The sequence below is a fragment of the Mytilus trossulus genome, chromosome 1 (genome assembly GCF_036588685.1).
Source record: "Mytilus trossulus isolate FHL-02 chromosome 1, PNRI_Mtr1.1.1.hap1, whole genome shotgun sequence".
NCBI classification, from domain to species: domain Eukaryota; kingdom Metazoa; phylum Mollusca; class Bivalvia; order Mytilida; family Mytilidae; genus Mytilus; species Mytilus trossulus.
In genome coordinates, this window is record NC_086373.1 from 41,470,255 (window position 1) to 41,484,986 (window position 14,732).

The 14,732-nt window shown below is 33.3% G+C and overlaps 1 protein-coding gene across 1 annotated transcript in view; it reads right to left on the reverse strand.

Annotated features, from left to right (window-relative positions):
- LOC134718809 (E3 ubiquitin-protein ligase rnf213-alpha-like) overlaps positions 1-14,732 on the reverse strand; it is a 105,413-nt gene that overhangs the window by 37,022 nt on the left and 53,659 nt on the right. The window contains exons 49-63 of the mRNA XM_063581582.1: positions 14,379-14,486; positions 13,667-13,752; positions 12,838-13,026; positions 12,054-12,189; positions 11,522-11,716; positions 10,995-11,131; positions 10,553-10,760; positions 9,856-10,207; positions 9,473-9,617; positions 8,663-9,000; positions 7,459-7,631; positions 5,828-6,055; positions 5,178-5,386; positions 4,816-4,909; positions 422-522 (exon numbers count right to left, since the gene is read on the reverse strand). Coding sequence (XP_063437652.1) covers positions 422-522; positions 4,816-4,909; positions 5,178-5,386; positions 5,828-6,055; positions 7,459-7,631; positions 8,663-9,000; positions 9,473-9,617; positions 9,856-10,207; positions 10,553-10,760; positions 10,995-11,131; positions 11,522-11,716; positions 12,054-12,189; positions 12,838-13,026; positions 13,667-13,752; positions 14,379-14,486 — 2,699 coding nt within the window. The remainder of the gene's footprint in view (positions 1-421; positions 523-4,815; positions 4,910-5,177; positions 5,387-5,827; positions 6,056-7,458; positions 7,632-8,662; positions 9,001-9,472; positions 9,618-9,855; positions 10,208-10,552; positions 10,761-10,994; positions 11,132-11,521; positions 11,717-12,053; positions 12,190-12,837; positions 13,027-13,666; positions 13,753-14,378; positions 14,487-14,732) is intronic.

Genomic DNA, 14,732 nt, shown 5'->3' on the forward strand with positions numbered 1-14,732 from the left:
TTCTAATGTAGTACTGTTATACCACTGTCCCAGGTTAGGGGAGGGTTGGATCCCGCTAACATGTTGAACCCTTCCACATTATTTATGTATGTGCCTGTCCAAAGTCAGGAGCCTGTAATTCAGTGGTTGTCGTTTGTTTATGTGTTACATATTTGTTTTTTCGTTCATTTTTTTATACAAATAAGGCCGTTAGTTTTCTCGTTTGAATTGTTTTACATTATCATATCAGGGCGTTTTATAGCTGACTATGTGGTATGGGCTTTGCTAATTCTTGAAGGCTGTACAGTGACCTATAGTTGTTAATATCTGTGTCATTTTGGTCTCTTGTGGACAATTGTCTCATTGGCAATCATACCACATCTTCTTTTTTTATAAGATAGAAATATATGCAAGGAGTTGTTTTAGAAATTTCTCAACTCACCCAAAAATTTTGGAGCTAACTTCTTTGATGCAGGACTTTAGGAACCTCTCTACCTTTTCAAGGGATTCCAATGTTTTCATATCAGCTTTTGTCTTCAACATCTAAAGTATATTTACAATACACTAAATTTAGGGTTATTAAAGTTATAAGTTAAATGAGGTAAATTTCTAAAGTTAGCTAGCCACTGATAAATAATTGTCTGATTGAACGTATATTGCCAATTGGCCTGTAAATAAAAATTAGTTATTTTTTTAATATTCTTATTCTATAGCGAAAAACCAACATAGTCCGGCGGCTACAAGCATATTTCAGACGAATTGTGCACATCCTGTTACAAGCATGAAATTCGGCATAGACCTTCCTCAACTATTACTCTTTAATTTCAGATAGGGAGGCATTTGAAAAAAATGTCTCACTTCCGGTAAAATCCAAAATGGCGGACGTCATACGTAAATCAGCCCAATATCGAAGACTAGTGTGTAAAAATGTGTTATTATCATGCTACTATCATAATATTTGGTACAAACCTTTGTTTTTTACTACTGTTGGATAAATTAAATAGATAAGATGTCTTCAGAAACCCTTCTTCCGGTAAAAATCCAACATGGCAGACATTGTACTTAAATTAGCTTACTTTTCAGGGAGGGTAATTGAAATGTGTTTCAACGTATTGCTACTATCATTACATTGTACAGGAACCTTTCTTTGTGCTTGTGATTGATACAATGTATAAGACATATGTCTTTAAAACCCTTACTTTCGGTAATATCCAAAATGGTGGACATAGAAATATCAATTTATTATTCAAATATTCAACTTTTTCAAGATCTAAAGAAAAGGTGTTTTTTTGTGCTGGTCATTAAACTTTTGGCTTTAAGTAATCCCCAAAACCACTTATTTTATCATGTTGTAAATGTTTAAATATAAAGTTGACACTTCCGGTAAAAATATGACGCAAATTTCAAAAATGAGTCCTCAATCCATTTCTTCGATGTACATGTAGAGTTTTGGATAGATTGATTAAAACAAAATAAAATCACTGTAATAGTTCTAAAACATATTTAAAATTACTACTTTATGTCCAAGAATACATATTAATTCACAGTCACCACCACATGCACACAAGGTAGTGCACAGGAGACCCGATTTTCAACAATAAAAATGACTGCGGCATTCTTTCTTACATCCACAATGTACAAGCATCTGAAAAAATTATGAGGCCTCAGAAAAAGTTTTTTAAAGGGACCCTCTTTGTCCCTTCGCAATTCATTAGACTAGGTAGCATAAGAGCCAATACCAAGCTCGTCTCACTAAACACCTACATTAGTATATTGCACGTTTTACATGCTTGATAAGACTAGACCAAGTTGTTGGCCTCACTTATAGTTAGCCTTCCGTTTTGTGCAAAAAAAATGATTTTTCCTGCTTCGTTAATCATGTAAGCTCCATCTGATAAATTTGTGCGATCTTACAGTAAAACCCCGACGATTTAGGCTGATCAGTCATCTTTCTTTATGTTAATGTCACATCTTCAAATACCATTAATGTCTCCTACGCATTCTTTTTTTCCTTTTCAAGCAAAGAATGAACCGTATCACAACCGGTAAAGGTATAGGTCTGAAATAAGTGTGTGTGATCACTCATTGCCTAGTGCATTTAAAAGGCCATGATAGATATTAATTAAAAGATTTTTGCCTCCCTAAACACAATTCATAATTCGCTTGCCCCTATGTCACGGAATAGCGAAATAGAATGGACAGCATCATCAGTGACTGTTAATCATGACTCGTTCAAGTTCGTGTTTCACTGCATCAGACATATGCACCATGATTTTAGTTCCTGTCTCTTTATGTGAACATGGTGCTACTCTTGAAATACATCACGTGGTGGATAAAATAGAATATCGTGAGCATTTGTTGCTACAACTACCATACTCATAAAAGACTGCATCCACTCTTGTTACAGTTTCAAGGTATTTTATAAAGGTAAGGACATAATACCGAAGCATCAATCTCGTTAGGAAACACCTTGAAACTGTAACAACAGTGAATGTAGTGTCGGATGCGAACATAGACAATACTGGTAGTTTGTAAGCTGCTAAAAGAAGCAAGAGCAACATTTAGGGGTAAGGGGATACACAGACGAATCCAGGGTTAAAAACATCCTCAAAATTGGCAAAGTTTTCTGAGAGATGACGACAATAAGAAAGAACTTTTAAGTTTTTATTCACAGCAGCTTGCTCAATACAATTTTGAGTACAAGGTAGTTGTAGCAAAAATTGCTCAGGATGTTCAGTGTTATCCACCATTTGATGATGTTTTAAGTTTAGCACCATGTTTACACGACGAGACTGACACTAGAATCAAGATCGATGTGTCTGATGCAGTGAAACACAGCCTTAACTGAGTCATGACTCGAACAGTCGATACTGATGGTATTGCTGTTTCGCTATTCCGTGACATAGGGACAGACAAACTTTGGTGTGCATTTGGAAGGGGAAATAGCATAAGATATATATCAATCCATGAACTGTCAAATGGTCTAGCCATAGAAATATTGTGAATTGCGGCCCAACGAGTTTGCTGATTTGGTATTATGTCCTTACCTTAATAAAATACACTGAAACTGTAATACGAGTGGATGGTCTCTTGGATGTGTATTGTAGTTACGGCAACAAAAGGTCAGGATATTCTATTTTATCCACCACGTGATGTATTTCAAGTTCAGCACCAAGTTCACATTTAGAGGCAGACACTAGAATCATGGTGCATGTGGTTGATGTAGTGAAACACGAACCTAAACGAGTCATGATTCGAACAGTCGTTTATGATGATGTTGTCACTACTGTTTCGCTATTCCGTGACATAGGGGTAAATCTCGACGAACTATGAATTGTGTTTGGGATTTCAAAAGACTTTGGATAAATATCTAGCAATGGCCTTTCAAATGCACTAGACAATGAATGATCTGACACATTTATTATTATCCATGCCTTTACCTATTGTGATATGGTTCTCTCTTTGCTTGAAAGAGAAAAAAAAGACTATTTGGGAGACATCCATTGCATTTGAAGCAATGACATTAACATAAAGAATGAAGATTGATCAGACTAAATCATCGGTAATTTACTGCAAGATCGCACAAACTTAACAGATGGGTATACCATGGTTAACGAAGCAAGAAAATAACTATTTGCGCAAAAAGGGAAGGCTTTTTTGAGGCTATTTCCTCAACTTGGTCTAGTCTTTTCCAGCATGTAAATCATGCAATATACTTAGGTAGGTGTTTAGAGAGACGAGCTTGGGATTGGCTCTTATGCTACCCACACCAGGCGGGGACAAAAAGGAAAACTTTAAAAAAAAATCTTTTTGAGGCCTTATCATTTTGTCAGGAGTTTGTACATTGTGGAAGTATGAAAGGATGCCGCGGTCATGTTTAATGTGGTAAATCTGGTATCCCGTGCACTGCGATGTGTGCATGTCGTGGTGATCGTTATTTTTGGCCGAAAATTGTAGTAATGTTAAATAAGTTTTAGTACTATAGTGATTTTATTTTGTTTTAAACACTCAATCCTAAACTCTTCATCAAAGAAATGGATTGAGGACTCATCTTTGAAATTTACGTCATATTTTTTTCGGAAGTGTCAACTTTATATTTATGCACTTGCAACATGATAGAATAAGTGGTTTTGGGGATTACTTAAAGCCAAAAGTTTAATGACCAGCACAAAAAAAATCTTTTTCTTTACATCTTGAAAAAAGTTGAATATTTGAATAATAAATGGGTATTTCTATGTCCGCCATTTTGGATATCACCGGAAGTAAGGGTTTTTAGGACATATGTCTTATACATTGTATCCATCACAAGCACCAAAGAAAGGTTCCTGTACAATGTAATGATAGTAGCAATACGTTAAAACACATTTCAATTACCCTCCCTAAAAAGTAAGCTAATTTTAGTACAATGTCCGCAATGATGGATTTAAACCGGAAGAAGGGTTTCTGAAGACATCTTATCTATTTAATTCATCCAACAGTAGTACAAAACAAAGGTTTGTACCAAATATTATGATAGTAGCATGATAAAAACACATTTTTACACACTAGTCTTCGATATTGGGCTGATTTAGGTATGACGTCCGCCATTTTGGATTTTACCGGAAGTGAGACATTTTTTTCAAATGCCTCCCTATCTGAAATTAAAGACTAATAGTTGAGGAAGGTCTATGCCAAATTTCATGCTTGTAACAGGATGTGCACAATTTTTCACAAAGCCGCCGTACTAACATGAAGTACTGGGTCAAAAACTAAATTTGAGTAAATAATTGTTCATTTTAAAAAAATAGTTCTGAATGTTCTATCTTGAAATTATCTGCATCAAATAACATTACTTACAACCCAGAGAGGCATACATCTCTTTACTTCAGAATTATCTGTACAAACATGTTCTATAAATAACTTCAGCACTATAGCTCTGGTCCAAAGATATCTACAAACAAAATAATGAAAAGAATGAGTAGAATTTAAATGTGTCTAAAGCAGAGATGATGATTAACAGTTGTATAATTTGCAATATCCTTTATTTATCTTTAGTTTATATAAATGAAATAAATTACAGTGTGACTTTTTTAATGAACTACAGAAATAATTTTTCTCCCGTTTATCAAGATGAAAAACAGAAATAAATAGGGCTACTGTTATATATAAAAGAAGCAACAACAAAGTTCAATAACTCCACTCAGCCTAACTTGTATTACCTTGATGTCAGAATAGCCTGTGTACATCTGGGTGAGAAGTCATGTCCCTGTTCATTTTCTCTGAAGAATCCAAATATCCTCTCCACTACAGGCCTGTAATCACACAGAACTCTAATCCACTGTTTCCTACAGCTTGGTGTGTTTAAGGCATCCTTTGAAGGGGGCTCAAGATTTTTCAGAAGTAGATGCAAGCCCATTAAATCTAATGTCTGAAAAATAAATAAAATAAAATATTAAAATCTTTATAATCATATTTTTCAAACCCCCTCATTGATTGTTTATTTATAGTCATCTTAATGTTGTACTAAGACAATACTCTTTCTTAACTAGTTTTTGCAAGTACTACACATAAAAATATACATGATAAAAAAGATATAATAAATTGAAAATGCTTTATCATTTAAGCAATATGGTGTTGATAGTATTTCTATGTACAACAATAATTGCTTTAAATAATGAAATATAGGTGTCAAACTGGGTAGAAGTAAGATTTTTTTGATTTTCTTGAACAGTGGGAATATAATGCATGTTTATAAGCTAGTTAAAGCCTTATAACTAAGGTACTCAAAACAATCATCTCCATGGGCAACATAAAGAAATGAATAGGTGTGCCCTTTAGGAATTTATTTTACCAAACCAAAAAATCTTACAATTTCATCAACAGTAACAAGATACATCATTTCTTGTTCTGCATGTTCTTGAAATTTTGAAACTTTTTCACAGCATTCTGGCCAAACATTGATGATGTCTGAGAAGTTTCTAAAGCGAGCACTGTAGTGGTGAAAAGCCGCATGGCAACCAACAAGGGCCGGAAATAAACGTCCAACTTCTCCTTGGATGATCTGTCTACATCCAACCATAATGTTCTCACAGATATTCTAAATAAAAATGTTAAGGTCATAATTAAACACATTTAATGTCAACAATGCAGAAAATATTCATAAATATTAACTAACTTCTTCACATCATTTCAAATAAAACTAATCAGAGCTCCAGATAAGAATTCACAAATTGGAGTTTTTACCCACCATTTTCTTACATGATTGGGTGATAAAGTTTTTTAATTGCATTATCAATTCCAATTCACCCCTCAGGTTTATATAAAATTGGGTTTTTCACCACCAAGCTCCTTAATGTATTTGTTTTTTTCATCAACACAATATTGAACATTTAGGCAATATCAACCCCAGATATTTTTTCCATCTTAAATATGTTTCTTTCTTTGTCATGTTTATTTAGCTGTTTTATTTGGTTTAGGGTAAGGGTTTTTTGCTAGCTGTTTTATTTGGTTTATGCACTAAGGAGCAATAGTAGGTTTAATTTGTGTCTCGTTTCAAACCTTCTGCCAGTTTTGTATTTTCTGACAAAAACGGATATGTGCATTCACAGGCACTCTACTTCTACCTTTATATAATAAATTCTGAGACCAGTGCCTGTGTGTGTATTCATTAATTAACCGTAAAATGAAACAAAAATAGTATTTAAACTCTAATTATACTTGAATGATTTTGTTTTATTCAATTTACATAAATCTGGGTTTAGTTGTCTTTTAAATTAGAAGGCCTTATTAGAACTTTTGGTTTCTGAAGCTTTATCATTATTGATTTGGCCTTTCACTTTTTCTAACTGATTACCTTTTTGACGAAACCTGTGTTTATTAGCAATGTTCTTGTTAAGGTACGCACACACCCTGTGCGTTCAATGGACACTTCCTAAAAACACTGACTGAGCCTTGTTATCATCATAACTTTCCCTCAGCTTTTCAAAAGAAGCAGAAATCATGCTTCTATTCAATATTTTTACCGGACATTCACTTTCGTTTTAATTCAATGTATGTTATGATAAATCCCGAGCAATGCGAAAAAATATGACTACATGACGCACGCTAATTGGATAAATGCCGATAAGATCGAAATGTTTTCAAAAACACGTGTACAGTACCTATTGAGCAACCAAAAACTCAAACAGGGACCCATTTCAGCTACTTGATGCAGGGATCTATTTTTAGAACAAAAGGAAATTTCAAATTATAAATATTATAAAAATAGTTTACGTGACGACTGTAACCAGATAAGGGTAAATATAGCAAATGGTAGCCAATAAAAGGGTTGAGAACTCATGGTGTTGGCATATAATTGAGTTTTCCTTTGAATTAATTGGGGTTTTGAACCCTGCAATGGGCAATTGCATTGGGTTTTTTATTATTTGTATTGTGTGATCACGCAAATACGCAGCTTATCTTGGGCTCTGACTTATACCACAACAACTTTTCAAATCTTACCAATTGTTCCGCTTCTGATCGGACAGGATAGGCCATGTGTACAAAATCTTTGATATAACAACAAATGACTCCTTGGATACTGGTTCCTTCTATCTGAGACAGAATTTTCCCCAGTGGAGTTGATTCCAATCTACTGGCTGTTTTCATCACCAGCTCAATTAAGCCATTGTTTTCTGAAAGGGAATATAAAATTTTAATATTCTGCAGTAATTTTACTTTGTTAAATGTCTAAAATTTGCATGTTTTTCCATTTCTATCAAGTTATAAATTTAATGCAATTTCAGAAGTTTTCAACGGTATGTCCGAATGAAAATATTCAAATGTTGTGAAGTTGACACCACCAATACCCTTGAGACACACGTCAGAGGAAAAAATTGCGTCTGGTGAAGACCAATTTCAATCGGGAATAAAAAAATACAAATTTTTTCAAAATTGTCTGCATTTATAACAAAAGCCTCTAAATATAACTAGAGGCTCTTTCGCTCACCTTGGTCTATGTGAATATCAAACAAAGGAAGCAGATGGATTCATGACAATATTGTGTTTTGGTGATGGTGATGTGTTTGTACATCTTACTTTACTGAACATTCTTGCTGCTTACAATTATTTCTATCAATAATGAACTTGGCCCAGTAATTTCAGTGGAAAATGTTAGTAAAAATTTACAAATTTTATGAAAATTGTTAAAAATTTACTATAAAGGGCAATAACTCCTAAAGGGGTCAACTGACCATTTCAGTCATGTTGACTTATCTGTAAATCTACTTTGCTGAACATTATTGCTGTTTACAGTTTATCTCTATGTATAGTCATATTCAAGATAATAACCAAAAACAGCAAAATTTCCATAAAATGACCAATTCAGGGGCAGCAACCCAACAACCAGTTGTCCGATTCATTTGAAAATTTCAAGGCAGATAGATTTTGACCTGTTAAACAATTTAACCCCATGACAGATTTGCTCCAAAATGCTTTGGTTCTTGAGTTATTAGCCAAAACCTGCTTTTTACCCGTATGTTCTATTTTTAGCAGTGGCGGCCATCTTAGTTGGTTGACCGGGTCACCGGACACATTTTTAAAACAATATACCCAATGATGATTGTTGCCAAGTTTGGTTTAATTCGGCTCAGTAGTTTCAGTAGAAGATTTTTGTAAAAGCTAACAACGATGGTAAAGGGCATTGCTACCCTCATGTAATACATACCATGACTACCTGGTTCTTCTGAAGTGGTCTTCATAATTTCATCAATTTGACCATAAATCAGCCATGAGAATGGCATTCCAGCCAAGAATCCTCCTCCTTCATATGCTGTACCCTGCACAACATATTCACCCATCATTTGGTTTGGATGTGAAAATGAGTGTGTGTAATGTACTTGTGTTACTTGTGGACAGTTTAGAATTTCCAGCCATACAAATCTCTGCCAAAGATGAGCTTGCTCACTGATAACAATATTCATATTGCAGTTCTTGTCTATAAAAGCTATAATGCCAGCAAGTAAACTGGCTAATTTCTCTTCTAAACATTGAATGGCTGCTCTCCTAAAAGTAAAGAAACACAATAAAAATCAATGTCTTAACTTTAAATCATGGCAGAAAACCTTTGCAAACCTTTTTGTGAATAATTAGAGTTTGATGAACTTAGAACTGTCCACTTACCTAAACTTATTACTTCCACCATTTGCTATACCTATAGTTTACAAATTCTACAACAGTGATCCCAATTCAATGTTATGATTTTCAGCCTGTTTTACTTTTTTAAGTGAATATGATTTTTTAAATACAGTACATGTTTGTCATATTTATTTTCTTGTAAATAGTATTGTAAAAATTAGACTATCAGTTTTCATGTACAATGTATATATTTTTTCCTGTTTTAATGTTGAAGCTTTTTATAGTTAACAACCTGGTTTTCCTCATGGTTGAAAGCAGTACAGTGACATATAATTGCTTTGGTTACAATTCACTAATTATTTATCAGCACCTCTTTAAGCCAAATGAGCTAAAAACATACCTAAAAGTTCCAGCACTGTTGATATGATCAGGGTTTGAAGCCTCTGTAGACAACCATTCTTTATGTAGCTCACTCTCCTGATCTTCCTTCTCTTTTAGTAAACATTGTAAATGGACTGCTATCCCACTCAAGAATGTTTTTCCTTCTATAATTTAAAATAAATGATTTCTGTTCTAAATGAATAAGAAACTAGATGTAACAGCACTAAAAGCCCCTTTCTGTTGCTTATTTCTAAATCTAAAGGCTATATAAAATGCAGGTCGTTGAAAGCAGAAAACAAACTGTGATAATCTTAATGTTAAGTAACATCTAATACAATGTTACCCAATTTCTTTTTAAATGTTACTTTAAAATACAAAGAAAAATCATTTAAAAACTCTTACCCTCTTCATGGCCGTTTTGAATCAAATTAAGCACCATTTTAATTCTTTCAGTTGTTCTTGGTGACTCTTTCTCTGGATCTTTAACCATAGAGAGAGCTGTATGAACACAGTTCATAATCAGTGATGGAATGTCTATTTGTTGTTGTCTTTGTGAGGTTTCTGGTTGAGAATCTACATCCATATCTGGTTCTCCATCTTTTTCTCCATCAACCTCCATGTCTTCAGCTGGCTTCTTTTCTTTATATGCATCGAAGAAGGCACTGACTGGTTTTTGGTACATCTCAACAATAGAGGGCATATTATCAGGTGAAGGTCGTAAATCATCAATATGCAAGGAATGCCATAAACCACACTAAAATATATGAAAACCCACTATGCTTATACAGATGCAACAAAGAGTTTATGTTCTGTGCGAAGTGTTTATATTCATATTTGAATTATATACAAAATGTCCACATTTATTTTTTTACTTAATTTTAAGACTGCATTTTACTGATTTTATACTTGACAAATTTTAATTTTAAATTACATGTAGTTGACATTTTTTCATATCAATATCCTGTGGTAAAAGATATTGTTTTGTTTCATTGCTTTAATTGGGGTTTTGGGTTTGGTAAAAGTCATTATGGGATTTTGTACAATGAATAAATAATCTTCACCCTTCTTTTTATTAATGAAATCAAAGAAATTTACCTACCTGAAAACCTGTAAAATTACTTCCAGCTACTCTTGGTAGTTGTATAATCAGGACAACATGAATATTTCCAGAATGTTTTTCAGATATCTGTTGTAGCTCCCCCTGTATACTATATCTAGCACAGGCTACTAAATCAGCATTCTGGTCACCACAGTCACACTGGACAATAAGTAAGTTGTCACTGGTCATTTTCTTTTCTAATGAAAATCTGAAATATTATATAAATATATTTTGGGCCCCTTTATAGCTTGCTGATCTGTGTGAGCCAAGGCTCTGTACTGAACCATACTTTGACCTATAATTGTTTACCTTTTACACATTGCGACTTGGATGGATAGTTTTCTCATTGGCACTCATACTACATCTTCTTACTTATAATAATTAATATAAAAATATGAATTTGTTTTAAAAGGCAACAATGAACTCTGTTTAGCTTTATTACCTTATTTGCCTACAAAACTGTTGTTCAGTATCAAATGATTGTAGAGTCAGTAAAGTCATGTTCTGTCTCTGTATAGGTAAGACTTGACATAAATCTTCTAAATCTGGTGTCGACAGTAACTTGGAATGTGTTGTCACCTATAACATAACTTTCAATTATAAAAGTTGGTACCAACTGATAACATAAATATGTCACGACCAGAGAATATTTTTGGTAGAATATATATAGCATTATTTATAGTCAGACAGAAAACCTATTTATAGATAAATCTTTTATTTTCACAATATTACATAAAAAAAGAAAACGATAATAAGATTAATCTATTAAAACATATTATATCAAAATGGCCCCATTTTTTTTTTAAGCTTAACTGTGGTTGAAATCCAGACAATTTATTTTCACAAAAAGCTCCATTTATTGTATAATTTGGATGTCAATATCAGCACTATTTTTAGAAAAGCTCGCCTAAATAATCACATCTCATTTTCTTATCTGTCTATTCATGAACTTGCATGGTACAATATTACCTGAGCAAACAGATTGATTTTCTTCTCGTCTATGACTTGGTGACATAGGTACTGTAGAAGGCTGTTATGTTGTTGATGTTTAAAGTAAATCTGCATCATGTCCTCTTTCTTGTCTCGTAGTTTAGTGGACTTTAACCTCATCACAGCATCTGGGGCTGCACACCAAAGGAGTGTGGTCTTTGCATCATGTAAAATCTATAGAAGAAATGATTTCTAAATTTATAAGCCTGTGTTGTTAACCTTGATCAGCCTTTTACACATGGAAGACTAGAATAAAATTCATAACTAAGATCTCTCCTTTAATGAAATTGTCATGCTAATCCTTTTACCTTTTAATAAGCTTTTTTCAAGATTGTGCTCAGGTCAAAAATGAAGAAAAAAAATATTTGGCAAAAACTATTATTTGGGGCAATAACCCCTATTGAGAGACAACAAACAATTTCAGCCCTGTCTGCAATTTGGTTGGTGGACTACCCAAATGGTGATTGTGGAAATTTTAGTAATGGCATCAACTCTTGGATATTTAACAAACCTCTTGACATATGCTTTGTTCAATCTCGTCATAAGGGCATTTTCTGTCTTCAAACAACTGCATGATAATAGCTGCACATGTGTCTGCATGGTAACCCATAAAAACTTCACCAATGCTTCTCTCTTTCCTCCTGTCTCTGAGAATAAACATTCTGGGTATATAAAATTCATTAAAATATTTGTCATATCAGTTGAAATAGATTACCTTTCAATATGTACAACTAATAGTTTTTAATAATTTTAAATTTAGAAATAATCTCAGTTATCTTGACCTCACAAACTTTTTATTAGATTCTTGTGTGATTTAGAGCTTGTCAAATTGATCTTACAACACTGAAATGTTGAAGATAATATGTTGACCTCTGGATGTGTTTTGTTTCATTGTGTAGCTGGGTTGCTGTCTCAAAGTCTTATACCCAATATCTTCTTCTATTCATATTAATATAACCTTTTAATGATTGATTGATGTTTCATGCCAATTGCAGCACTAGTACTATTGTGCTATGAATTGACAGTCATTTTTTTTATTGGTGGAAGTCAAAGTGCCTGTAGATAACCACCAACTACCTTAAGAAAACTGGAAAATACTAGTCCATTAAGGTTGCAGTCGTGGGCACCTGGCACACGAAGGATTTGATCTCACAATCTCAGTGTTGACAGGCTAGTGAGACAGAAGTTTAACTACTAAATTCCTTCGACCAAGAAGGCACCAAAATAGGACACTTAAAGAATTTTGACATTGTTTAAATGATTGCCTTGTTCTTATAAATCAACTGAAAAATTACCTCTGCATTAAATGAAAGGGCACTTCCACATGGCAGAAATCTTTGACCCAGTCTTCCAGCTTGTTAGCCAACTCCAGTTGTGTCTCCGACAACATTGTACTTAAGGAGAGCACATGTTTCTCTAGACGGTTGATCAGAGGGATCGGGAACTTCTTGTATACTATTTCTTTCTCTGCTACAACTATCAATCTGTATATAGAAATGCATTTCATTTCCTTTTCAGCTTTTATGAATCATGCGACTGGTAAAGTACTCTTAAATCGTTACTTTGTGAATTTTAAGTTTTTTTGTTGAATTCTTTGTGTCAATCTGATAAGACAATCCTTTTTCGACTGATTTTTATAGTTTGTTGTGCTTAAAAATATTATATTTAATCTTGGTTTAATGTTCTGTATATGAATACATTTCTTTGTAATGGAGGTGACTTTTATCATGTTTATAGCTTTCTATGTGGAATGGGTATATCTAATTGTTTGAAGGCTGTGCAGTGACCTTTAAGCTGAAAACTACTACCTAATTTGGTTTCTGGTGAAAGAAGTTTGTACCAATGGCAAAATGGAGACTTTTTGTGGATTAAATATTAATTATGGGATACCAATTTTCAAAGCTTTCATGGATACAGCTGAATTGTATATGATTGTAGTTTCTATTGCCTGCAAATAAATGATAGCATCTGTAGATCCAACACTTGTACAGTATGTAGTTTGTTCTTGTAAATAAAATAAAAAGTTGCCTTACTCTAGTGTTTAAGAAACAGATGCATTTTTTGTCTTTGTTTACCCTTTTTCTATTGATTTAACAAAAAAGTTATTAGACTTATATCAAATACCTAAATTCTTCATGGACTTTACATTTGACTCTGTGACTTCCAAGTCCAAGGTCCACATATCTCTGCCCACCATAATGCACATAATACTTAAAAGACAAAAATATAGTGAGTCAACAGCAACCCTGATGATATTAAACATCTAAGCTTATATGTGAATTTGAGAGTATCTTAAAGATATTTTTTTCATCTGGAAAACACTGGCTGCATTCTTAAACCATAAAACATGCTGATGAAAAAAAAGAAGATTTTTTTGAGCTTTTGATTTTGCCATTTGATAAGAGACTTGTAATTTTATTTTCTACTCATTGGCCTGAATGTCCATTTCTTTTCTTTCACCTCTCTTATGAACAAAATTTTGGTCCCAAAAAATCATTTTAATTTACTCAAAACCACCATATCATTCAAAATTAAAAGATTTTATTATTGAAGTAAGCATTTATGTATTTTTCTATAGCATCATCATAGAAGAAAATATTCAGAAACCTTTTGTATTTAGATATTTCAAACTTAAATTTCATGATATATAATGATCTAAGTTAAGAAACTTTAACAACCATTTTAATTAATATAATTGAATACGGAAATGGGGAATGTGTCAAAGAGACAACAACCCAACCAAAATAAAAAAACACAACAGCAGAAGGTCACCAACAGGTCTTCAATGTAGCGAGAAATTCCCTCACCCGCAAACATTCTCCTTACTCGTAATTACCTGATTCAATGCATCATACAGACTTTCATACAAGTTTTCAAGATTCAGTAATATAACAGTACTTCCTGTTTCCATGCAGACTTTAATGCGATTGATGTTTCTACACACCTTAAAAAAATAATCATGACATGTATTCAACTTATAACAAGAATGGGTCCACAGTACACGGATGCCCCACTCGCACTATCATTTTCTGTAGTTAGTGGACCGTGAAATTGGAATATATTCTCTAATTTGGCATTAAAATTAGAATGATCATATCATAGGGCACATGTATACTAAGTTTCAAGTTGATTGGACTTGGACTTCAACTTCATCAAAAATTACCTTGACCAAAAACTTTAACCTGAAGGG